Source organism: Oncorhynchus masou, chromosome 16 (assembly GCF_036934945.1).
Source record: "Oncorhynchus masou masou isolate Uvic2021 chromosome 16, UVic_Omas_1.1, whole genome shotgun sequence".
NCBI classification, from domain to species: Eukaryota; Metazoa; Chordata; class Actinopteri; order Salmoniformes; family Salmonidae; genus Oncorhynchus; species Oncorhynchus masou.
In genome coordinates, this window is record NC_088227.1 from 42562927 (window position 1) to 42589910 (window position 26984).

The window sequence follows — 26984 nt, forward strand, 5'->3', positions numbered from 1 at the left end:
ATCACAGTAAGGTAATACGGTATGACTCCACGACCACTACTGATGACATCACTGTAAGGTAACACGGTATGACTCCCCTACCACTACTGATGACATCACTGTAAGGTAACACGGTATGACTCCCCTACCACTACTGATGACATCACTGTAAGGTAACACGGTATGACTCCCCTACCACTACTGATGACATCACTGTAAGGTAACACGGTATGACTCCCCAACCACTACTGATGACATCACTGTGAGGTAACACGGTATGACCCCTACCACTACTGATGACATCACTGTAAGGTAACACGGTATGACTCCCCTACCACTACTGATGACATCACTGTAAGGTAACACGGTATGACTCCCCTACCACTACTGATGACATCACTGTAAGGTAACACGGTATGACTCCCCTACCACTACTGATGACATCACTGTAAGGTAACACGGTATGACTCCCCTACCACTACTGATGACATCACTGTAAGGTAACACGGTATGACTCCCCTACCACTACTGATGACATCACTGTGAGGTAACACGTTATGACTCCCCTACCACTACTGATGACATCACTGTAAGGTAACACGGTATGACTTCCCTACCACGACTGATGACATCACTGTAAGGTAACACGGTATGACTTCCCTACCACGACTGATGACATCACTGTAAGGTAACACGGTATGACTCCCCTACCACTACTGATGACATCACTGTAAGGTAACACGGTATGACTCCCCTACCACTACTGATGACATCACTGTAAGGTAACACGGTATGACTCCCCTACCACTACTGATGACATCACTGTAAGGTAACACGGTATGACTCCCCTACCACTACTGATGACATCACTGTAAGGTAACACGGTATGACTCCACGACCACTACTGATGACATCACTGTAAGGTAACACGGTATGACTCCCCTACCACTACTGATGACATCACTGTAAGGTAACATGGTATGGCTCCCCTACCACTACTGATGACATCACTGTAAGGTAACACGGTATGACTCCCCTACCACTACTGATGACATCACTGTAAGGTAACACGGTATGACTCCCCTACCACTACTGATGACATCACTGTAAGGTAACACGGTATGACTCCCCTACCACTACTGATGACATCACTGTGAGGTAACACGGTATGACTCCCCTACCACTACTGATGACATCACTGTAAGGTAACACGGTATGACTCCCCTACCACTACTGATGACATCACTGTGAGGTAACACGGTATGACTCCCCTACCACTACTGATGACATCACTGTAAGGTAACACAGTATGAGTCCCCTACCACTACTGATGACATCACTGTAAGGTAACACGGTATGACTCCCCTACCACTACTGATGACATCACTGTAAGGTAACACGGTATGACTTCCCTACCACTACTGATGACATCACTGTGAGGTAACACGTTATGACTCCCCTACCACTACTGATGACATCACTGTAAGGTAACACGGTATGGGTCCCCTACCACTACTGATGACATCACTGTAAGGTAACACGGTATGACTCCCCTACCACTACTGATGACATCACTGTAAGGTAACACGGTATGACTCCCCTACCACTACTGATGACATCACTGTAACGTAACACGGTATGACTTCCCTACCACTACTGATGACATCACTGTAAGGTAACACGGTATGACCCCCCTACCACTACAGATGACATCACTGTAAGGTAACACGGTATGACTCCCCTACCACTACTGATGACATCACTGTAAGGTAACACGGTATGACTCCCCTACCACTACTGATGACATCACTGTAAGGTAACACGGTATGACTCCACGACCACTACTGATGACATCACTGTAAGGTAACACGGTATGACTCCCCTACCACTACTGATGACATCACTGTAAGGTAACACGGTATGGCTCTCCTACCACTACTGATGACATCACTGTAAGGTAACACGGTATGACTCCCCTACCACTACTGATGACATCACTGTGAGGTAACACGGTATGACTCCCCTACCACTACTGATGACATCACTGTAGGGTAACACGGTATGACTTCCCTACCACTACTGATGACATCACTGTGAGGTAACACGGTATGACTCCCCTACCACTACTGATGACATCACTGTAAGGTAACACAGTATGACTCCCCTACCAATACTGATGACATCACTGTAAGGTAACACGGTATGACTCCCCTACCACTACTGATGACATCACTGTAAGGTAACACGGTATGACTTCCCTACCACTACTGATGACATCACTGTAAGGTAACACGGTATGACTCCCCTACCACTACTGATGACATCACTGTAAGGTAACACGGTATGACTCCACGACCACTACTGATGACATCACTGTAAGGTAACACGGTATGACTTCCCTACCACTACTGATGACATCACTGTAAGGTAACACGGTATGACTTCCCTACCACTACTGATGACATCACTGTAAGGTAACACGGTATGACTCCCCTACCACTACTGATGACATCACTGTAAGGTAACACGGTATGTCTCCCCTACCACTACTGATGACATCACTGTAAGGTAACACGGTATGACTCCCCTACCACTACTGATGACATCACTGTGAGGTAACACGGTATGACTTCCCTACCACTACTGATGACATCACTGTAAGGTAACACGGTATGACTTCCCTACCACTACTGATGACATCACTGTAAGGTAACACGGTAAGACTCCCCTACCACTACTGATGACATCACTGTAAGGTAACACGGTATGGCTCCCCTACCACTACTGATGACATCACTGTAAGGTAACACGGTATGACTCCCCTACCACTACTGATGACATCACTGTGAGGTAACACGGTATGACTCCCCTACCACTACTGATGACATCACTGTAAGGTAACACGGTATGACTTCCCTACCACTACTGATGACATCACTGTAAGGTAACACGGTAAGACTCCCCTACCACTACTGATGACATCACTGTAAGGTAACACGGTATGGCTCCCCTACCACTACTGATGACATCACTGTAAGGTAACACGGTATGGCTCCCCTACCACTACTGATGACATCACTGTAAGGTAACACGGTATGGCTCCCCTACCACTACTGATGACATCACTGTAAGGTAACACGGTATGGCTCCCCTACCACTACTGAAGACATCACTGTAAGGTAACACGGTATGACTCCCCTACCACTACTGATGACATCACTGTGAGGTAACACGGTATGACTTCCCTACCACTACTGATGACATCACTGTAAGGTAACACGGTATGACTCCCCTACCACTACTGATGACATCACTGTAAGGTAACACGGTATGGCTCCCCTACCACTACTGATGACATCACTGTAAGGTAACACGGTATGGCTCCCCTACCACTTCTGATGACATCACTGTAAGGTAACACGGTATGGCTCCCCTACCACTACTGATGACATCACTGTAAGGTAACACGGTATGGCTCCCCTACCACTACTGATGACATCACTGTAAGGTAACACGGTATGACTCCCCTACCACTACTGATGACATCACTGTGAGGTAACACGGTATGGCTCCCCTACCACTACTGATGACATCACTGTAAGGTAACACGGTATGGCTCCCCTACCACTACTGATGACATCACTGTAAGGTAACACGGTATGACTCCCCTACCACTACTGATGACATCACTGTGAGGTACACGGTATGGCTCCCCTACCACTACTGATGACATCACTGTAAGGTAACACGGTATGACTCCCCTACCACTACTGATGACATCACTGTGAAGTAACACAGTATGGCTCCCCTACCACTACTGATGACATCACTGTAAGGTAACACGGTATGGCTCCCCTACCACTACTGATGACATCACTGTAAGGTAACACGGTATGACTTCCCTACCACTACTGATGACATCACTGTAAGGTAACACGGTATGACTCCCCTACCACTACTGATGACATCACTGTAAGGTAACACAGTATGACTCCCCTACCAATACTGATGACATCACTGTAAGGTAACACGGTATGACTCCCCTACCACTACTGATGACATCACTGTAAGGTAACACGGTATGACTTCCCTACCACTACTGATGACATCACTGTAAGGTAACACGGTATGACTCCCCTACCACTACTGATGACATCACTGTAAGGTAACACGGTATGACTCCACGACCACTACTGATGACATCACTGTAAGGTAACACGGTATGACTTCCCTACCACTACTGATGACATCACTGTAAGGTAACACGGTATGAATCCCCTACCACTACTGATGACATCACTGTAAGGTAACACGGTATGAATCCCCTACCACTACTGATGACATCACTGTAAGGTAACACGGTATGTCTCCCCTACCACTACTGATGACATCACTGTAAGGTAACACGGTATGACTCCCCTACCACTACTGATGACATCACTGTAAGGTAACACGGTATGACTCCCCTACCACTACTGATGACATCACTGTAAGGTAACACGGTATGACTCCCCTACCACTACTGATGACATCACTGTAAGGTAACACGGTATGACTCCCCTACCACTACTGATGACATCACTGTAAGGTAACACGGTATGACTCCCCTACCACTACTGATGACATCACTGTGAGGTAACACGTTATGACTCCCCTACCACTACTGATGACATCACTGTAAGGTAACACGGTATGACTTCCCTACCACGACTGATGACATCACTGTAAGGTAACACGGTATGACTTCCCTACCACGACTGATGACATCACTGTAAGGTAACACGGTATGACTCCCCTACCACTACTGATGACATCACTGTAAGGTAACACGGTATGACTCCCCTACCACTACTGATGACATCACTGTAAGGTAACACGGTATGACTCCCCTACCACTACTGATGACATCACTGTAAGGTAACACGGTATGACTCCCCTACCACTACTGATGACATCACTGTAAGGTAACACGGTATGACTCCACGACCACTACTGATGACATCACTGTAAGGTAACACGGTATGACTCCCCTACCACTACTGATGACATCACTGTAAGGTAACATGGTATGGCTCCCCTACCACTACTGATGACATCACTGTAAGGTAACACGGTATGACTCCCCTACCACTACTGATGACATCACTGTAAGGTAACACGGTATGACTCCCTACCACTACTGATGACATCACTGTAAGGTAACACGGTATGACTCCCCTACCACTACTGATGACATCACTGTGAGGTAACACGGTATGACTCCCCTACCACTACTGATGACATCACTGTAAGGTAACACGGTATGACACCCCTACCACTACTGATGACATCACTGTGAGGTAACACGGTATGACTCCCCTACCACTACTGATGACATCACTGTAAGGTAACACAGTATGAGTCCCCTACCACTACTGATGACATCACTGTAAGGTAACACGGTATGACTCCCCTACCACTACTGATGACATCACTGTAAGGTAACACGGTATGACTTCCCTACCACTACTGATGACATCACTGTGAGGTAACACGTTATGACTCCCCTACCACTACTGATGACATCACTGTAAGGTAACACGGTATGACTCCCCTACCACTACTGATGACATCACTGTAAGGTAACACGGTATGACTCCCCTACCACTACTGATGACATCACTGTAAGGTAACACGGTATGACTCCCCTACCACTACTGATGACATCACTGTAACGTAACACGGTATGACTTCCCTACCACTACTGATGACATCACTGTAAGGTAACACGGTATGACCCCCTACCACTACAGATGACATCACTGTAAGGTAACACGGTATGACTCCCCTACCACTACTGATGACATCACTGTAAGGTAACACGGTATGACTCCCCTACCACTACTGATGACATCACTGTAAGGTAACACGGTATGACTCCACGACCACTACTGATGACATCACTGTAAGGTAACACGGTATGACTCCCCTACCACTACTGATGACATCACTGTAAGGTAACACGGTATGGCTCTCCTACCACTACTGATGACATCACTGTAAGGTAACACGGTATGACTCCCCTACCACTACTGATGACATCACTGTGAGGTAACACGGTATGACTCCCCTACCACTACTGATGACATCACTGTAGGGTAACACGGTATGACTTCCCTACCACTACTGATGACATCACTGTGAGGTAACACGGTATGACTCCCCTACCACTACTGATGACATCACTGTAAGGTAACACAGTATGACTCCCCTACCAATACTGATGACATCACTGTAAGGTAACACGGTATGACTCCCCTACCACTACTGATGACATCACTGTAAGGTAACACGGTATGACTTCCCTACCACTACTGATGACATCACTGTAAGGTAACACGGTATGACTCCCCTACCACTACTGATGACATCACTGTAAGGTAACACGGTATGACTCCACGACCACTACTGATGACATCACTGTAAGGTAACACGGTATGACTTCCCTACCACTACTGATGACATCACTGTAAGGTAACACGGTATGACTTCCCTACCACTACTGATGACATCACTGTAAGGTAACACGGTATGACTCCCCTACCACTACTGATGACATCACTGTAAGGTAACACGGTATGTCTCCCCTACCACTACTGATGACATCACTGTAAGGTAACACGGTATGACTCCCCTACCACTACTGATGACATCACTGTGAGGTAACATGGTATGACTTCCCTACCACTACTGATGACATCACTGTAAGGTAACACGGTATGACTTCCCTACCACTACTGATGACATCACTGTAAGGTAACACGGTAAGACTCCCCTACCACTACTGATGACATCACTGTAAGGTAACACGGTATGGCTCCCCTACCACTACTGATGACATCACTGTAAGGTAACACGGTATGACTCCCCTACCACTACTGATGACATCACTGTGAGGTAACACGGTATGACTCCCCTACCACTACTGATGACATCACTGTAAGGTAACACGGTATGACTTCCCTACCACTACTGATGACATCACTGTAAGGTAACACGGTAAGACTCCCCTACCACTACTGATGACATCACTGTAAGGTAACACGGTATGGCTCCCCTACCACTACTGATGACATCACTGTAAGGTAACACGGTATGGCTCCCCTACCACTACTGATGACATCACTGTAAGGTAACACGGTATGGCTCCCCTACCACTACTGATGACATCACTGTAAGGTAACACGGTATGGCTCCCCTACCACTACTGAAGACATCACTGTAAGGTAACACGGTATGACTCCCCTACCACTACTGATGACATCACTGTGAGGTAACACGGTATGACTTCCCTACCACTACTGATGACATCACTGTAAGGTAACACGGTATGACTCCCCTACCACTACTGATGACATCACTGTAAGGTAACACGGTATGGCTCCCCTACCACTACTGATGACATCACTGTAAGGTAACACGGTATGGCTCCCCTACCACTTCTGATGACATCACTGTAAGGTAACACGGTATGGCTCCCCTACCACTACTGATGACATCACTGTAAGGTAACACGGTATGGCTCCCCTACCACTACTGATGACATCACTGTAAGGTAACACGGTATGACTCCCCTACCACTACTGATGACATCACTGTGAGGTAACACGGTATGGCTCCCCTACCACTACTGATGACATCACTGTAAGGTAACACGGTATGGCTCCCCTACCACTACTGATGACATCACTGTAAGGTAACACGGTATGACTCCCCTACCACTACTGATGACATCACTGTGAGGTACACGGTATGGCTCCCCTACCACTACTGATGACATCACTGTAAGGTAACACGGTATGACTCCCCTACCACTACTGATGACATCACTGTGAAGTAACACAGTATGGCTCCCCTACCACTACTGATGACATCACTGTAAGGTAACACGGTATGGCTCCCCTACCACTACTGATGACATCACTGTAAGGTAACACGGTATGACTTCCCTACCACTACTGATGACATCACTGTAAGGTAACACGGTATGACTCCCCTACCACTACTGATGACATCACTGTAAGGTAACACAGTATGACTCCCCTACCAATACTGATGACATCACTGTAAGGTAACACGGTATGACTCCCCTACCACTACTGATGACATCACTGTAAGGTAACACGGTATGACTTCCCTACCACTACTGATGACATCACTGTAAGGTAACACGGTATGACTCCCCTACCACTACTGATGACATCACTGTAAGGTAACACGGTATGACTCCACGACCACTACTGATGACATCACTGTAAGGTAACACGGTATGACTTCCCTACCACTACTGATGACATCACTGTAAGGTAACACGGTATGAATCCCCTACCACTACTGATGACATCACTGTAAGGTAACACGGTATGAATCCCCTACCACTACTGATGACATCACTGTAAGGTAACACGGTATGTCTCCCCTACCACTACTGATGACATCACTGTAAGGTAACACGGTATGACTCCCCTACCACTACTGATGACATCACTGTGAGGTAACACGGTATGACTTCCCTAACACTACTGATGACATCACTGTAAGGTAACACGGTATGACTTCCCTACCACTACTGATGACATCACTGTAAGGTAACACGGTAAGACTCCCCTACCACTACTGATGACATCACTGTGAGGTAACACGGTATGGCTCCCCTACCACTACTGATGACATCACTGTAAGGTAACACGGTATGACTCCCCTACCACTACTGATGACATCACTGTAAGGTAACACGGTATGACTCCACGACCACTACTGATGACATCACTGTAAGGTAACACGGTATGACTTCCCTACCACTACTGATGACATCACTGTAAGGTAACACGGTATGACTTCCCTACCACTACTGATGACATCACTGTAAGGTAACACGGTATGACTCCCCTACCACTACTGATGACATCACTGTAAGGTAACACGGTATGTCTCCCCTACCACTACTGATGACATCACTGTAAGGTAACACGGTATGACTCCCCTACCACTACTGATGACATCACTGTGAGGTAACACGGTATGACTTCCCTACCACTACTGATGACATCACTGTAAGGTAACACGGTATGACTTCCCTACCACTACTGATGACATCACTGTAAGGTAACACGGTAAGACTCCCCTACCACTACTGATGACATCACTGTAAGGTAACACGGTATGGCTCCCCTACCACTACTGATGACATCACTGTAAGGTAACACGGTATGACTCCCCTACCACTACTGATGACATCACTGTGAGGTAACACGGTATGACTCCCCTACCACTACTGATGACATCACTGTAAGGTAACACGGTATGACTTCCCTACCACTACTGATGACATCACTGTAAGGTAACACGGTAAGACTCCCCTACCACTACTGATGACATCACTGTAAGGTAACACGGTATGGCTCCCCTACCACTACTGATGACATCACTGTAAGGTAACACGGTATGGGTCCCCTACCACTACTGATGACATCACTGTAAGGTAACACGGTATGGCTCCCCTACCACTACTGATGACATCACTGTAAGGTAACACGGTATGGCTCCCCTACCACTACTGATGACATCACTGTAAGGTAACACGGTATGACTCCCCTACCACTACTGATGACATCACTGTGAGGTAACACGGTATGACTTCCCTACCACTACTGATGACATCACTGTAAGGTAACACGGTATGACTCCCCTACCACTACTGATGACATCACTGTAAGGTAACACGGTATGGCTCCCCTACCACTACTGATGACATCACTGTAAGGTAACACGGTATGGCTCCCCTACCACTACTGATGACATCACTGTAAGGTAACACGGTATGGCTCCCCTACCACTACTGATGACATCACTGTAAGGTAACACGGTATGGCTCCCCTACCACTACTGATGACATCACTGTAAGGTAACACGGTATGACTCCCCTACCACTACTGATGACATCACTGTGAGGTAACACGGTATGGCTCCCCTACCACTACTGATGACATCACTGTAAGGTAACACGGTATGACTCCCCTACCACTACTGATGACATCACTGTAAGGTAACACGTTATGACTCCCCTACCACTACTGATGACATCACTGTGAGGTAACACGGTATGGCTCCCCTACCACTACTGATGACATCACTGTAAGGTAACACGGTATGACTCCCCTACCACTACTGATGACATCACTGTAAGGTAACACGGTATGGCTCCCCTACCACTACTGATGACATCACTGTAAGGTAACACGGTATGGCGCCCCTACCACTACTGATGACATCACTGTAAGGTAACACGGTATGGCTCCCCTACCACTACTGATGACATCACTGTAAGGTAACACGGTATGGCTCCCCTACCACTACTGATGACATCACTGTAAGGTAACACGGTATGGCTCCCCTACCACTACTGATGACATCACTGTAAGGTAACACGGTATGGCTCCCCTACCACTTCTGATGACATCACTGTAAGGTAACACGGTATGACTCCCCTACCACTACTGATGACATCACTGTAAGGTAACACGGTATGACTCCCCTACCACTACTGATGACATCACTGTAAGGTAACACGGTATGACTTCCCTACCACTACTGATGACATCACTGTAAGGTAACACGGTATGACTTCCCTACCACTACTGATGACATCACTGTAAGGTAACACGGTATGACTTCCCTACCACTACTGATGACATCACTGTAAGGTAACACGGTAAGACTCCCCTACCACTACTGATGACATCACTGTAAGGTAACACGGTATGGCTTCCCTACCACTACTGATGACATCACTGTAAGGTAACACGGTATGACTCCCCTACCACTACTGATGACATCACTGTGAGGTAACACGGTATGACTGCCCTACCACTACTGATGACATCACTGTAAGGTAACACGGTATGACTTCCCTACCACTACTGATGACATCACTGTAAGGTAACACGGTAAGACTCCCCTACCACTACTGATGACATCACTGTAAGGTAACACGGTATGGCTCCCCTACCACTACTGATGACATCACTGTAAGGTAACACGGTATGGCTCCCCTACCACTACTGATGACATCACTGTAAGGTAACACGGTATGGCTCCCCTACCACTACTGATGACATCACTGTAAGGTAACACGGTATGGCTCCCCTACCACTACTGATGACATCACTGTAAGGTAACACGGTATGACTCCCCTACCACTACTGATGACATCACTGTAAGGTAACACGGTATGACTCCACGACCACTACTGATGACATCACTGTAAGGTAACACGGTATGACTTCCCTACCACTACTGATGACATCACTGTAAGGTAACACGGTATGACTTCCCTACCACTACTGATGACATCACTGTAAGGTAACACGGTATGACTCCCCTACCACTACTGATGACATCACTGTAAGGTAACACGGTATGTCTCCCCTACCACTACTGATGACATCACTGTAAGGTAACACGGTATGACTCCCCTACCACTACTGATGACATCACTGTGAGGTAACACGGTATGACTTCCCTACCACTACTGATGACATCACTGTAAGGTAACACGGTATGTCTCCCCTACCACTACTGATGACATCACTGTAAGGTAACACGGTATGACTCCCCTACCACTACTGATGACATCACTGTGAGGTAACACGGTATGACTTCCCTACCACTACTGATGACATCACTGTAAGGTAACACGGTATGACTTCCCTACCACTACTGATGACATCACTGTAAGGTAACACGGTAAGACTCCCCTACCACTACTGATGACATCACTGTAAGGTAACACGGTATGGCTCCCCTACCACTAATGATGACATCACTGTAAGGTAACACGGTATGACTCCCCTACCACTACTGATGACATCACTGTGAGGTAACACGGTATGACTCCCCTACCACTACTGATGACATCACTGTAAGGTAACACGGTATGACTTCCCTACCACTACTGATGACATCACTGTAAGGTAACACGGTAAGACTCCCCTACCACTACTGATGACATCACTGTAAGGTAACACGGTATGGCTCCCCTACCACTACTGATGACATCACTGTAAGGTAACACGGTATGGCTCCCCTACCACTACTGATGACATCACTGTAAGGTAACACGGTATGGCTCCCCTACCACTACTGATGACATCACTGTAAGGTAACACGGTATGGCTCCCCTACCACTACTGATGACATCACTGTAAGGTAACACGGTATGACTCCCCTACCACTACTGATGACATCACTGTGAGGTAACACGGTATGACTTCCCTACCACTACTGATGACATCACTGTAAGGTAACACGGTAAGACTCCCCTACCACTACTGATGACATCACTGTAAGGTAACACGGTATGGCTCCCCTACCACTACTGATGACATCACTGTAAGGTAACACGGTATGGCTCCCCTACCACTACTGATGACATCACTGTAAGGTAACACGGTATGGCTCCCCTACCACTACTGATGACATCACTGTAAGGTAACACGGTATGGCTCCCCTACCACTACTGATGACATCACTGTAAGGTAACACGGTATGACTCCCCTACCACTACTGATGACATCACTGTGAGGTAACACGGTATGGCTCCCCTACCACTACTGATGACATCACTGTAAGGTAACACGGTATGACTCCCCTACCACTACTGATGACATCACTGTAAGGTAACACGTTATGACTCCCCTACCACTACTGATGACATCACTGTGAGGTAACACGGTATGGCTCCCCTACCACTACTGATGACATCACTGTAAGGTAACACGGTATGACTCCCCTACCACTACTGATGACATCACTGTAAGGTAACACGGTATGGCTCCCCTACCACTACTGATGACATCACTGTAAGGTAACACGGTATGGCGCCCCTACCACTACTGATGACATCACTGTAAGGTAACACGGTAAGACTCCCCTACCACTACTGATGACATCACTGTGAGGTAACACGGTATGGCTCCCCTACCACTACTGATGACATCACTGTAAGGTAACACGGTATGGCTCCCCTACCACTACTGATGACATCACTGTAAGGTAACACGGTATGGCTCCCCTACCACTTCTGATGACATCACTGTAAGGTAACACGGTATGACTCCCCTACCACTACTGATGACATCACTGTAAGGTAACACGGTATGACTCCCCTACCACTACTGATGACATCACTGTAAGGTAACACGGTATGACTTCCCTACCACTACTGATGACATCACTGTAAGGTAACACGGTATGACTTCCCTACCACTACTGATGACATCACTGTAAGGTAACACGGTATGACTTCCCTACCACTACTGATGACATCACTGTAAGGTAACACGGTAAGACTCCCCTACCACTACTGATGACATCACTGTAAGGTAACACGGTATGGCTTCCCTACCACTACTGATGACATCACTGTAAGGTAACACGGTATGACTCCCTACCACTACTGATGACATCACTGTGAGGTAACACGGTATGACTGCCCTACCACTACTGATGACATCACTGTAAGGTAACACGGTATGACTTCCCTACCACTACTGATGACATCACTGTAAGGTAACACGGTAAGACTCCCCTACCACTACTGATGACATCACTGTAAGGTAACACGGTATGGCTCCCCTTCCACTACTGATGACATCACTGTAAGGTAACACGGTATGGCTCCCCTACCACTACTGATGACATCACTGTAAGGTAACACGGTATGGCTCCCCTACCACTACTGATGACATCACTGTAAGGTAACACGGTATGGCTCCCCTACCACTACTGATGACATCACTGTAAGGTAACACGGTATGACTCCCCTACCACTACTGATGACATCACTGTGAGGTAACACGGTATGACTTCCCTACCACTACTGATGACATCACTGTAAGGTAACACGGTAAGACTCCCCTACCACTACTGATGACATCACTGTAAGGTAACACGGTATGGCTCCCCTACCACTACTGATGACATCACTGTAAGGTAACACGGTATGGCTCCCCTACCACTACTGATGACATCACTGTAAGGTAACACGGTATGGCTCCCCTACCACTACTGATGACATCACTGTAAGGTAACACGGTATGGCTCCCCTACCACTACTGATGACATCACTGTAAGGTAACACGGTATGACTCCCCTACCACTACTGATGACATCACTGTGAGGTAACACGGTATGGCTCCCCTACCACTACTGATGACATCACTGTAAGGTAACACGGTATGACTCCCCTACCACTACTGATGACATCACTGTAAGGTAACACGTTATGACTCCCCTACCACTACTGATGACATCACTGTGAGGTAACACGGTATGGCTCCCCTACCACTACTGATGACATCACTGTAAGGTAACACGGTATGACTCCCCTACCACTACTGATGACATCACTGTAAGGTAACACGGTATGGCTCCCCTACCACTACTGATGACATCACTGTAAGGTAACACGGTATGGCGCCCCTACCACTACTGATGACATCACTGTAAGGTAACACGGTATGGCTCCCCTACCACTACTGATGACATCACTGTAAGGTAACACGGTATGGCTCCCCTACCACTACTGATGACATCACTGTAAGGTAACACGGTATGGCTCCCCTACCACTACTGATGACATCACTGTAAGGTAACACGGTATGGCTCCCCTACCACTTCTGATGACATCACTGTAAGGTAACACGGTATGACTCCCCTACCACTACTGATGACATCACTGTAAGGTAACACGGTATGACTCCCCTACCACTACTGATGACATCACTGTAAGGTAACACGGTATGACTTCCCTACCACTACTGATGACATCACTGTAAGGTAACACGGTATGACTTCCCTACCACTACTGATGACATCACTGTAAGGTAACACGGTATGACTTCCCTACCACTACTGATGACATCACTGTAAGGTAACACGGTAAGACTCCCCTACCACTACTGATGACATCACTGTAAGGTAACACGGTATGGCTTCCCTACCACTACTGATGACATCACTGTAAGGTAACACGGTATGACTCCCCTACCACTACTGATGACATCACTGTGAGGTAACACGGTATGACTGCCCTACCACTACTGATGACATCACTGTAAGGTAACACGGTATGACTTCCCTACCACTACTGATGACATCACTGTAAGGTAACACGGTAAGACTCCCCTACCACTACTGATGACATCACTGTAAGGTAACACGGTATGGCTCCCCTACCACTACTGATGACATCACTGTAAGGTAACACGGTATGGCTCCCCTACCACTACTGATGACATCACTGTAAGGTAACACGGTATGGCTCCCCTACCACTACTGATGACATCACTGTAAGGTAACACGGTATGGCTCCCCTACCACTACTGATGACATCACTGTAAGGTAACACGGTATGACTCCCCTACCACTACTGATGACATCACTGTGAGGTAACACGGTATGACTTCCCTACCACTACTGATGACATCACTGTAAGGTAACACGGTAAGACTCCCCTACCACTACTGATGACATCACTGTAAGGTAACACGGTATGGCTCCCCTACCACTACTGATGACATCACTGTAAGGTAACACGGTATGGCTCCCCTACCACTACTGATGACATCACTGTAAGGTAACACGGTATGGCTCCCCTACCACTACTGATGACATCACTGTAAGGTAACACGGTATGGCTCCCCTACCACTACTGATGACATCACTGTAAGGTAACACGGTATGACTCCCCTACCACTACTGATGACATCACTGTGAGGTAACACGGTATGGCTCCCCTACCACTACTGATGACATCACTGTAAGGTAACACGGTATGACTCCCCTACCACTACTGATGACATCACTGTAAGGTAACACGGTATGACTCCCCTACCACTACTGATGACATCACTGTGAGGTAACACGGTATGGCTCCCCTACCACTACTGATGACATCACTGTAAGGTAACACGGTATGACTCCCCTACCACTACTGATGACATCACTGTAAGGTAACACGGTATGACTCCCCTACCACTACTGATGACATCACTGTAAGGTAACACGGTATGGCGCCCCTACCACTACTGATGACATCACTGTAAGGTAACACGGTATGGCTCCCCTACCACTACTGATGACATCCCTGTAAGGTAACACGGTATGGCTCCCCTACCACTACTGATGACATCACTGTAAGGTAACACGGTATGGCTCCCCTACCACTACTGATGACATCACTGTAAGGTAACATGGTATGGCTCCCCTACCACTTCTGATGACATCACTGTAAGGTAACACGGTATGACTCCCCTACCACTACTGATGACATCACTGTAAGGTAACACGGTATGACTCCCCTACCACTACTGATGACATCACTGTAAGGTAACACGGTATGACTTCCCTACCACTACTGATGACATCACTGTAAGGTAACACGGTATGGCTCCCCTACCACTACTGATGACATCACTGTGAGGTAACACGGTATGACTCCCCTACCACTACTGATGACATCACTGTAAGGTAACACGGTATGACTCCCCTACCACTACTGATGACATCACTGTAAGGTAACACGGTATGACTCCCCTACCACTACTGATGACATCACTGTAAGGTAACACGGTATGACTCCCCTACCACTACTGATGACATCACTGTAACGTAACACGGTATGACTTCCCTACCACTACTGATGACATCACTGTAAGGTAACACGGTATGACTCCCCTACCACTACAGATGACATCACTGTAAGGTAACACGGTATGACTCCCCTACCACTACTGATGACATCACTGTAAGGTAACACAGTATGACTCCCCTACCACTACTGATGACATCACTGTAAGGTAACACGGTATGACTCCACGACCACTACTGATGACATCACTGTAAGGTAACACGGTATGACTCCCCTACCACTACTGATGACATCACTGTAAGGTAACACGGTATGGCTCCCCTACCACTACTGATGACATCACTGTAAGGTAACACGGTATGACTCCCCTACCACTACTGATGACATCACTGTGAGGTAACACGGTATGACTCCCCTACCACTACTGATGACATCACTGTAAGGTAACACGGTATGACTCCCCTACCACTACTGATGACATCACTGTGAGGTAACACGGTATGACTCCCCTACCACTACTGATGACATCACTGTAAGGTAACACAGTATGACTCCCCTACCAATACTGATGACATCACTGTAAGGTAACACGGTATGACTCCCCTACCACTACTGATGACATCACTGTAAGGTAACACGGTATGACTTCCCTACCACTACTGATGACATCACTGTAAGGTAACACGGTATGACTCCCCTACCACTACTGATGACATCACTGTAAGGTAACACGGTATGTCTCCCCTACCACTACTGATGACATCACTGTAAGGTAACACGGTATGACTCCCCTACCACTACTGATGACATCACTGTGAGGTAACACGGTATGACTTCCCTACCACTACTGATGACATCACTGTAAGGTAACACGGTATGACTTCCCTACCACTACTGATGGCATCACTGTAAGGTAACACGGTATGACTCCCCTACCACTACTGATGACATCACTGTAAGGTAACACGGTATGTCTCCCCTACCACTACTGATGACATCACTGTGAGGTAACACGGTATGACTCCCCTACCACTACTGATGACATCACTGTGAGGTAACACGGTATGACTTCCCTACCACTACTGATGACATCACTGTAAGGTAACACGGTATGACTCCCCTACCACTACTGATGACATCACTGTAAGGTAACACGGTAAGACTCCCCTACCACTACTGATGACATCACTGTAAGGTAACACGGTATGGCTCCCCTACCACTACTGATGACATCACTGTAAGGTAACACGGTATGGCTCCCCTACCACTACTGATGACATCACTGTAAGGTAACACGGTATGGCTCCCCTACCACTACTGATGACATCACTGTAAGGTAACACGGTATGGCTCCCCTACCACTACTGATGACATCACTGTAAGGTAACACGGTATGACTCCCCTACCACTACTGATGACATCACTGTGAGGTAACACGGTATGGCTCCCCTACCACTACTGATGACATCACTGTAAGGTAACACGGTATGGCTCCCCTACCACTACTGATGACATCACTGTAAGGTAACACGGTATGACTCCCCTACCACTACTGATGACATCACTGTGAGGTAACACGGTATGGCTCCCCTACCACTACTGATGACATCACTGTAAGGTAACACGGTATGACTCCCCTACCACTACTGATGACATCACTGTAAGGTAACACGGTATGGCTCCCCTACCACTACTGATGACATCACTGTAAGGTAACACGGTATGGCTCCCCTACCACTACTGATGACATCACTGTAAGGTAACACGGTATGGCTCCCCTACCACTACTGATGACATCACTGTAAGGTAACACGGTATGGCTCCCCTACCACTACTGATGACATCACTGTAAGGTAACACGGTATGACTCCCCTACCACTACTGATGACATCACTGTGAGGTAACACGGTATGGCTCCCCTACCACTACTGATGACATCACTGTAAGGTAACACGGTATGTCTCCCCTACCACTACTGATGACATCACTGTAAGGTAACACGGTATGAATCCCCTACCACTACTGATGACATCACTGTAAGGTAACACGGTATGACTCCCCTACCACTACTGATGACATCACTGTAAGGTAACACGGTATGACTCCCCTACCACTACTGATGACATCACTGTAAGGTAACACGGTATGACTCCCCTACCACTACTGATGACATCACTGTAAGGTAACACGGTATGGCTCCCCTACCACTACTGATGACATCACTGTAAGGTAACACGGTATGGCTCCCCTACCACTACTGATGACATCACTGTAAGGTAACACGGTATGACTCCCCTACCACTACTGATGACATCACTGTAAGGTAACACGGTATGGCTCCCCTACCACTACTGATGACATCACTGTAAGGTAACACAGTATGGTTCCCCTACCACTACTGATGACATCACTGTAAGGTAACACGGTATGGCTCCCCTACCACTACTGATGACATCACTGTAAGGTAACACGGTATGGCTCCCCTACCACTACTGATGACATCACTGTAAGGTAACACGGTATGGCTCCCCTACCACTACTGATGACATCACTGTGAGGTAACACGGTATGACTCCCCTACCACTACTGATGACATCACTGTAAGGTAACACGGTATGACTCCCCTACCACTACTGATGACATCACTGTGAGGTAACACGGTATGGCTCCCCTACCACTACTGATGACATCACTGTAAGGTAACACGGTATGGCTCCCCTACCACTACTGATGACATCACTGTAAGGTAACACGGTATGACTCCCCTACCACTACTGATGACATCACTGTAAGGTAACACGGTATGGCTCCCCTACCACTACTGATGACATCACTGTAAGGTAACACGGTATGAGTCCCCTACCACTACTGATGACATCACTGTGAGGTAACACGGTATGACTCCCCTACCACTACTGATGATATCACTGTAAGGTAACACAGTATGACTCCCCTACCAATACTGATGACATCACTGTAAGGTAACACGGTATGACTCCCCTACCACTACTGATGACATCACTGTAAGGTAACACGGTATGACTTCCCTACCACTACTGATGACATCACTGTAAGGTAACACGGTATGACTCCCCTACCACTACTGATGACATCACTGTAAGGTAACACGGTATGTCTCCCCTACCACTACTGATGACATCACTGTAAGGTAACACGGTATGACTCCCCTACCACTACTGATGACATCACTGTGAGGTAACACGGTATGACTTCCCTACCACTACTGATGACATCACTGTAAGGTAACACGGTATGACTTCCCTACCACTACTGATGGCATCACTGTAAGGTAACACGGTATGACTCCCCTACCACTACTGATGACATCACTGTAAGGTAACACGGTATGTCTCCCCTACCACTACTGATGACATCACTGTGAGGTAACACGGTATGACTCCCCTACCACTACTGATGACATCACTGTGAGGTAACACGGTATGACTTCCCTACCACTACTGATGACATCACTGTAAGGTAACACGGTATGACTTCCCTACCACTACTGATGACATCACTGTAAGGTAACACGGTAAGACTCCCCTACCACTACTGATGACATCACTGTAAGGTAACACGGTATGGCTCCCCTACCACTACTGATGACATCACTGTAAGGTAACACGGTATGGCTCCCCTACCACTACTGATGACATCACTGTAAGGTAACACGGTATGGCTCCCCTACCACTACTGATGACATCACTGTAAGGTAACACGGTATGGCTCCCCTACCACTACTGATGACATCACTGTAAGGTAACACGGTATGACTCCCCTACCACTACTGATGACATCACTGTGAGGTAACACGGTATGGCTCCCCTACCACTACTGATGACATCACTGTAAGGTAACACGGTATGGCTCCCCTACCACTACTGATGACATCACTGTAAGGTAACACGGTATGACTCCCCTACCACTACTGATGACATCACTGTGAGGTAACACGGTATGGCTCCCCTACCACTACTGATGACATCACTGTAAGGTAACACGGTATGACTCCCCTACCACTACTGATGACATCACTGTAAGGTAACACGGTATGGCTCCCCTACCACTACTGATGACATCACTGTAAGGTAACACGGTATGGCTCCCCTACCACTACTGATGACATCACTGTAAGGTAACACGGTATGGCTCCCCTACCACTACTGATGACATCACTGTAAGGTAACACGGTATGGCTCCCCTACCACTACTGATGACATCACTGTAAGGTAACACGGTATGACTCCCCTACCACTACTGATGACATCACTGTGAGGTAACACGGTATGGCTCCCCTACCACTACTGATGACATCACTGTAAGGTAACACGGTATGGCTCCCCTACCACTACTGATGACATCACTGTAAGGTAACACGGTATGAATCCCCTACCACTACTGATGACATCACTGTAAGGTAACACGGTATGACTCCCCTACCACTACTGATGACATCACTGTAAGGTAACACGGTATGACTCCCCTACCACTACTGATGACATCACTGTAAGGTAACACGGTATGACTCCCCTACCACTACTGATGACATCACTGTAAGGTAACACGGTATGGCTCCCCTACCACTACTGATGACATCACTGTAAGGTAACACGGTATGGCTCCCCTACCACTACTGATGACATCACTGTAAGGTAACACGGTATGACTCCCCTACCACTACTGATGACATCACTGTAAGGTAACACGGTATGGCTCCCCTACCACTACTGATGACATCACTGTAAGGTAACACAGTATGGCTCCCCTACCACTACTGATGACATCACTGTAAGGTAACACGGTATGGCTCCCCTACCACTACTGATGACATCACTGTAAGGTAACACGGTATGGCTCCCCTACCACTACTGATGACATCACTGTAAGGTAACACGGTATGGCTCCCCTACCACTACTGATGACATCACTGTGAGGTAACACGGTATGACTCCCCTACCACTACTGATGACATCACTGTAAGGTAACACGGTATGACTCCCCTACCACTACTGATGACATCACTGTGAGGTAACACGGTATGGCTCCCCTACCACTACTGATGACATCACTGTAAGGTAACACGGTATGGCTCCCCTACCACTACTGATGACATCACTGTAAGGTAACACGGTATGACTTCCCTACCACTACTGATGACATCACTGTAAGGTAACACGGTATGACTTCCCTACCACTACTGATGACATCACTGTAAGGTAACACGGTATGACTCCCCTACCACTACTGATGACATCACTGTGAGGTAACACGGTATGGCTCCCCTACCACTACTGATGACATCACTGTAAGGTAACACGGTATGGCTCCCCTACCACTACTGATGACATCACTGTAAGGTAACACGGTATGGCTCCCCTACCACTACTGATGACGTCACTGTAAGGTAACACGGTATGGCTCCCCTACCACTACTGATGACATCACTGTAAGGTAACACGGTATGACTCCCCTACCACTACTGATGACATCACTGTGAGGTAACACGGTATGACTCCCCTACCACTACTGATGACATCACTGTAAGGTAACACGGTATGAGTCCCCTACCACTACTGATGACATCACTGTGAGGTAACACGGTATGACTCCCCTACCACTACTGATGACATCACTGTGAGGTAACACGGTATGACTCCCCTACCAATACTGATGACATCACTGTAAGGTAACACGGTATGACTCCCCTACCACTACTGATGACATCACTGTAAGGTAACACGGTATGACTTCCCTACCACTACTGATGACATCACTGTAAGGTAACACGGTATGACTCCCCTACCACTACTGATGACATCACTGTAAGGTAACACGGTATGACTCCACGACCACTACTGATGACATCACTGTAAGGTAACACGGTATGACTTCCCTACCACTACTGATGACATCACTGTAAGGTAACACGGTATGACTTCCCTACCACTACTGATCACATCACTGTAAGGTAACACGGTATGACTCCCCTACCACTACTGATGACATCACTGTAAGGTAACACGGTATGTCTCCCCTACCACTACTGATGACATCACTGTAAGGTAACACGGTATGACTCCCCTACCACTACTGATGACATCACTGTGAGGTAACACGGTATGACTTCCCTACCACTACTGATGACATCACTGTAAGGTAACACGGTATGACTCCCTACCACTACTGATGACATCACTGTAAGGTAACACGGTAAGACTCCCCTACCACTACTGATGACATCACTGTAAGGTAACACGGTATGGCTCCCCTACCACTACTGATGACATCACTGTAAGGTAACACGGTATGACTCCCCTACCACTACTGATGACATCACTGTAAGGTAACACGGTATGACTCCCCTACCACTACTGATGACATCACTGTGAGGTAACACGGTATGGCTCCCCTACCACTACTGATGACATCACTGTAAGGTAACACGGTATGGCTCCCCTACCACTACTGATGACATCACTGTAAGGTAACACGGTATGACTCCCCTACCACTACTGATGACATCACTGTAAGGTAACACGGTATGACTCCCCTACCACTACTGATGACATCACTGTAAGGTAACACGGTATGACTACCCTACCACTACTGATGACATCACTGTAAGGTAACACGGTATGGCTCCCCTAACACTACTGATGACATCACTGTAAGGTAACACGGTATGGCTCCCCTACCACTACTGATGACATCACTGTAAGGTAACACGGTATGACTTCCCTACCACTACTGATGACATCACTGTAAGGTAACACGGTATGACTTCCCTACCACTACTGATGACATCACTGTAAGGTAACACGGTATGACTCCCCTACCACTACTGATGACATCACTGTGAGGTAACACAGTATGGCTCCCCTACCACTACTGATGACATCACTGTAAGGTAACACGGTATGGCTCCCCTACCACTACTGATGACATCACTGTAAGGTAACACGGTATGGCTCCCCTACCACTACTGATGACATCACTGTAAGGTAACACGGTATGGCTCCCCTACCACTACTGATGACATCACTGTAAGGTAACACGGTATGGCTCCCCTACCACTACTGATGACATCACTGTGAGGTAACACGGTATGACTCCCCTACCACTACTGATGACATCACTGTAAGGTAACACGGTATGACTTCCCTACCACTACTGATGACATCACTGTAAGGTAACACGGTAAGACTCCCCTACCACTACTGATGACATCACTGTAAGGTAACACGGTATGGCTCCCCTACCACTACTGATGACATCACTGTAAGGTAACACGGTATGGCTCCCCTACCACTACTGATGACATCACTGTAAGGTAACACTGTATGGCTCCCCTACCACTACTGATGACATCACTGTAAGGTAACACGGTATGGCTCCCCTACCACTACTGATGACATCACTGTGAGGTAACACGGTATGACTCCCCTACCACTACTGATGACATCACTGTAAGGTAACACGGTATGACTCCCCTACCACTACTGATGACATCACTGTAAGGTAACACGGTATGGCTCCCCTACCACTACTGATGACATCACTGTAAGGTAACACGGTATGACTCCCCTACCACTACTGATGACATCACTGTGAGGTAACACGGTATGACTTCCCTACCACTACTGATGACATCACTGTAAGGTAACACGGTATGACTTCCCTACCACTACTGATGACATCACTGTAAGGTAACACAGTATGGCTCCCCTACCACTACTGATGACATCACTGTAAGGTAACACGGTATGGCTCCCCTACCACTACTGATGACATCACTGTAAGGTAACACGGTATGGCTCCCCTACCACTACTGATGACATCACTGTAAGGTAACACGGTATGGCTCCCCTACCACTACTGATGACATCACTGTAAGGTAACACGGTATGGCTCCCCTACCACTACTGATGACATCACTGTAAGGTAACACGGTATGGCTCCCCTACCACTACTGATGACATCACTGTAAGGTAACACGGTATGGCTCCCCTACCACTACTGATGACATCACTGTGAGGTAACACGGTATGACTCCCCTACCACTACTGATGACATCACTGTAAGGTAACACGGTATGACTCCCCTACCACTACTGATGACATCACTGTGAGGTAACACGGTATGGCTCCCCTACCACTACTGATGACATCACTGTAAGGTAACACGGTATGGCTCCCCTACCACTACTGATGACATCACTGTAAGGTAACACGGTATGGCTCCCCTACCACTACTGATGACATCACTGTAAGGTAACACGGTATGGCTCCCCTACCACTACTGATGACATCACTGTAAGGTAACATGGTATGGCTCCCCTACCACTACCGATGACATCACTGTAAGGTAACACGGTATGACTCCCCTACCACTACTGATGACATCACTGTAAGGTAACACGGTATGAATCCCCTACCACTACTGATGACATCACTGTGAGGTAACACGTTATGACTCCCCTACCACTACTGATGGTAACACAGGCCACCCTTGTTATCTCCTCATCTCTTCTCAGGTCACTTCCTGGTTGCCTGTGTAGTTGTAGGTCAAGTGTCATCCAGTATCCAATTCTGCCGTTACAATTTTTTGTTGTTGTTGTTGTTGTTGTTGTTGAAAGGTGTAAAACTTGCAATGATATAAGGTTATATTACTTACTTGTATGTTGCTCTGGATTAGAGCGTCTGCTGACTAAAGAAAATAGAAATAAAATGACATTTAGCAGACACTTTTATCCAAAGCAACTTACAGTCCAGTGGGTGTATATCCCTGTGACCCTTGAACCCATGACCCTTGAACCCGTGACCCTGGCAACTGCCAAATGAGACAAATAGGACCACATAGAATCATTCAACTGTTAAAAGTACATAGAATGAATTGGGCCTCAACTGATAGGGTCTGTGAGAAGGGAGTGAGAGAGGGAGGGGAGTGGTACTATACCTTGTATGGTCCTTTTGAAGAAGGCTTTGCAGGCCTCACAGGAGGCGACCCCATAGTGGTAACCTGATGCGATGTCCCCACACACCAGACACAGCCTCTTCGGAATCGCATTCAACATATACTCGCACTTGATCGGTGAATCATCCGCCATGCCCACTCCGCAGTCGTCATAGCGCCGGAGACAGGCTCCGCCCCCTCCCAGCATGCCCGGGTTGAACATGGGCTGGGAGTCGAGGACGTGCGAGCGTCCGTTGAGGTTGTTTACGTTGACGTAGCCGCTGCTGGCGTCGCTATTGGCCGAGGGGCTGTGGTGGCTGACGGTGTCAACCAATGAGGAGGAAGGGGAAGAGGGCTCGGTCTTGATATAGGAGCCGCAGCTGGAGGTCAGGTGACACTCCTGGAGATCAGAGGGCATCCTGCTCAGCAACCTATAGGAACACAGGAAAATATAAGGACAAAGGTCAGCTGGAGGTCAGGTGACGCTCCTGGAGATCAGAGGGCATCCTGCTCAGCAACCTATAGGAACACAGGAAAATATAAGGACAAAGGTCAGCTGGAGGTCAGGTGACGCTCCTGGAGATCAGAGGAAAGGAGACAAATGTCCTCACTAAGAAAGGACAGTTCAAACAGTCAAGAGTGAGTTTCCTGTCACTGCATGTCTCACTATCTGGATTATTCTTTGAGACAGTCCTTTTGCACAAAACTGGCAGAATCGAGAGGTACACAATCATTTCATCTATCGTCTCCTTCATCTTTCTAACGTTACTGGGATTTATTTTGTGCGTCAAGAGAATGAGAATATAGCCTTTTACTTCATATATAGAACCAGGAAGTGAACTCAATGGAAATAGAGCGAATGAAGCTAAAAACAAGCTGTTAATGGAGAGGTTTTGTTGCTCTCAGCAGAATCCAGAGTGTTATGATCTGATCACAATCAATAGTCCTGGTTGGTTAAAGGATGGTGCCGAGTTACTGCAAGGAGACGAGGGAACGAGGACAGCGTGTGTGTGTGTGTGTTCAAAAGTTTAAATGAGCTGCATTGCTGTTACATCAACCCAGAGTCTAAGAAATATATCTATATAAATATATAGCAAATGCACAGTACAAGTCAACAGTTTGGACACACCTACTCATTCAAGGGTTTTTTCTTTATTTTGACTGTTTTCTACATTGTAGAATAATAGTGAAGACATCAAATCTATGAAATAACACATGGAATCATTTAGTAACCAAAAAAAGTGTTTGAGATTCTTCAAAGTAGCCACCCTTTGCCTCAATGACAGCTTTGACAACCTTCCTCTAAACCAACCCTCCTCTAACTTCAACGCTCCTCTAAACC

General features: G+C 47.2%; 1 protein-coding gene across 1 annotated transcript in view; it reads right to left on the minus strand.

Annotated features, from left to right (window-relative positions):
- The window catches only part of LOC135557249 (steroid hormone receptor ERR2-like), a 133019-nt gene that overhangs the window by 74399 nt on the left and 31636 nt on the right, over positions 1–26984 (minus strand). The window contains exon 2 of the mRNA XM_064990454.1: positions 25646–26073. Coding sequence (XP_064846526.1) covers positions 25646–26073 — 428 coding nt within the window. The remainder of the gene's footprint in view (positions 1–25645; positions 26074–26984) is intronic.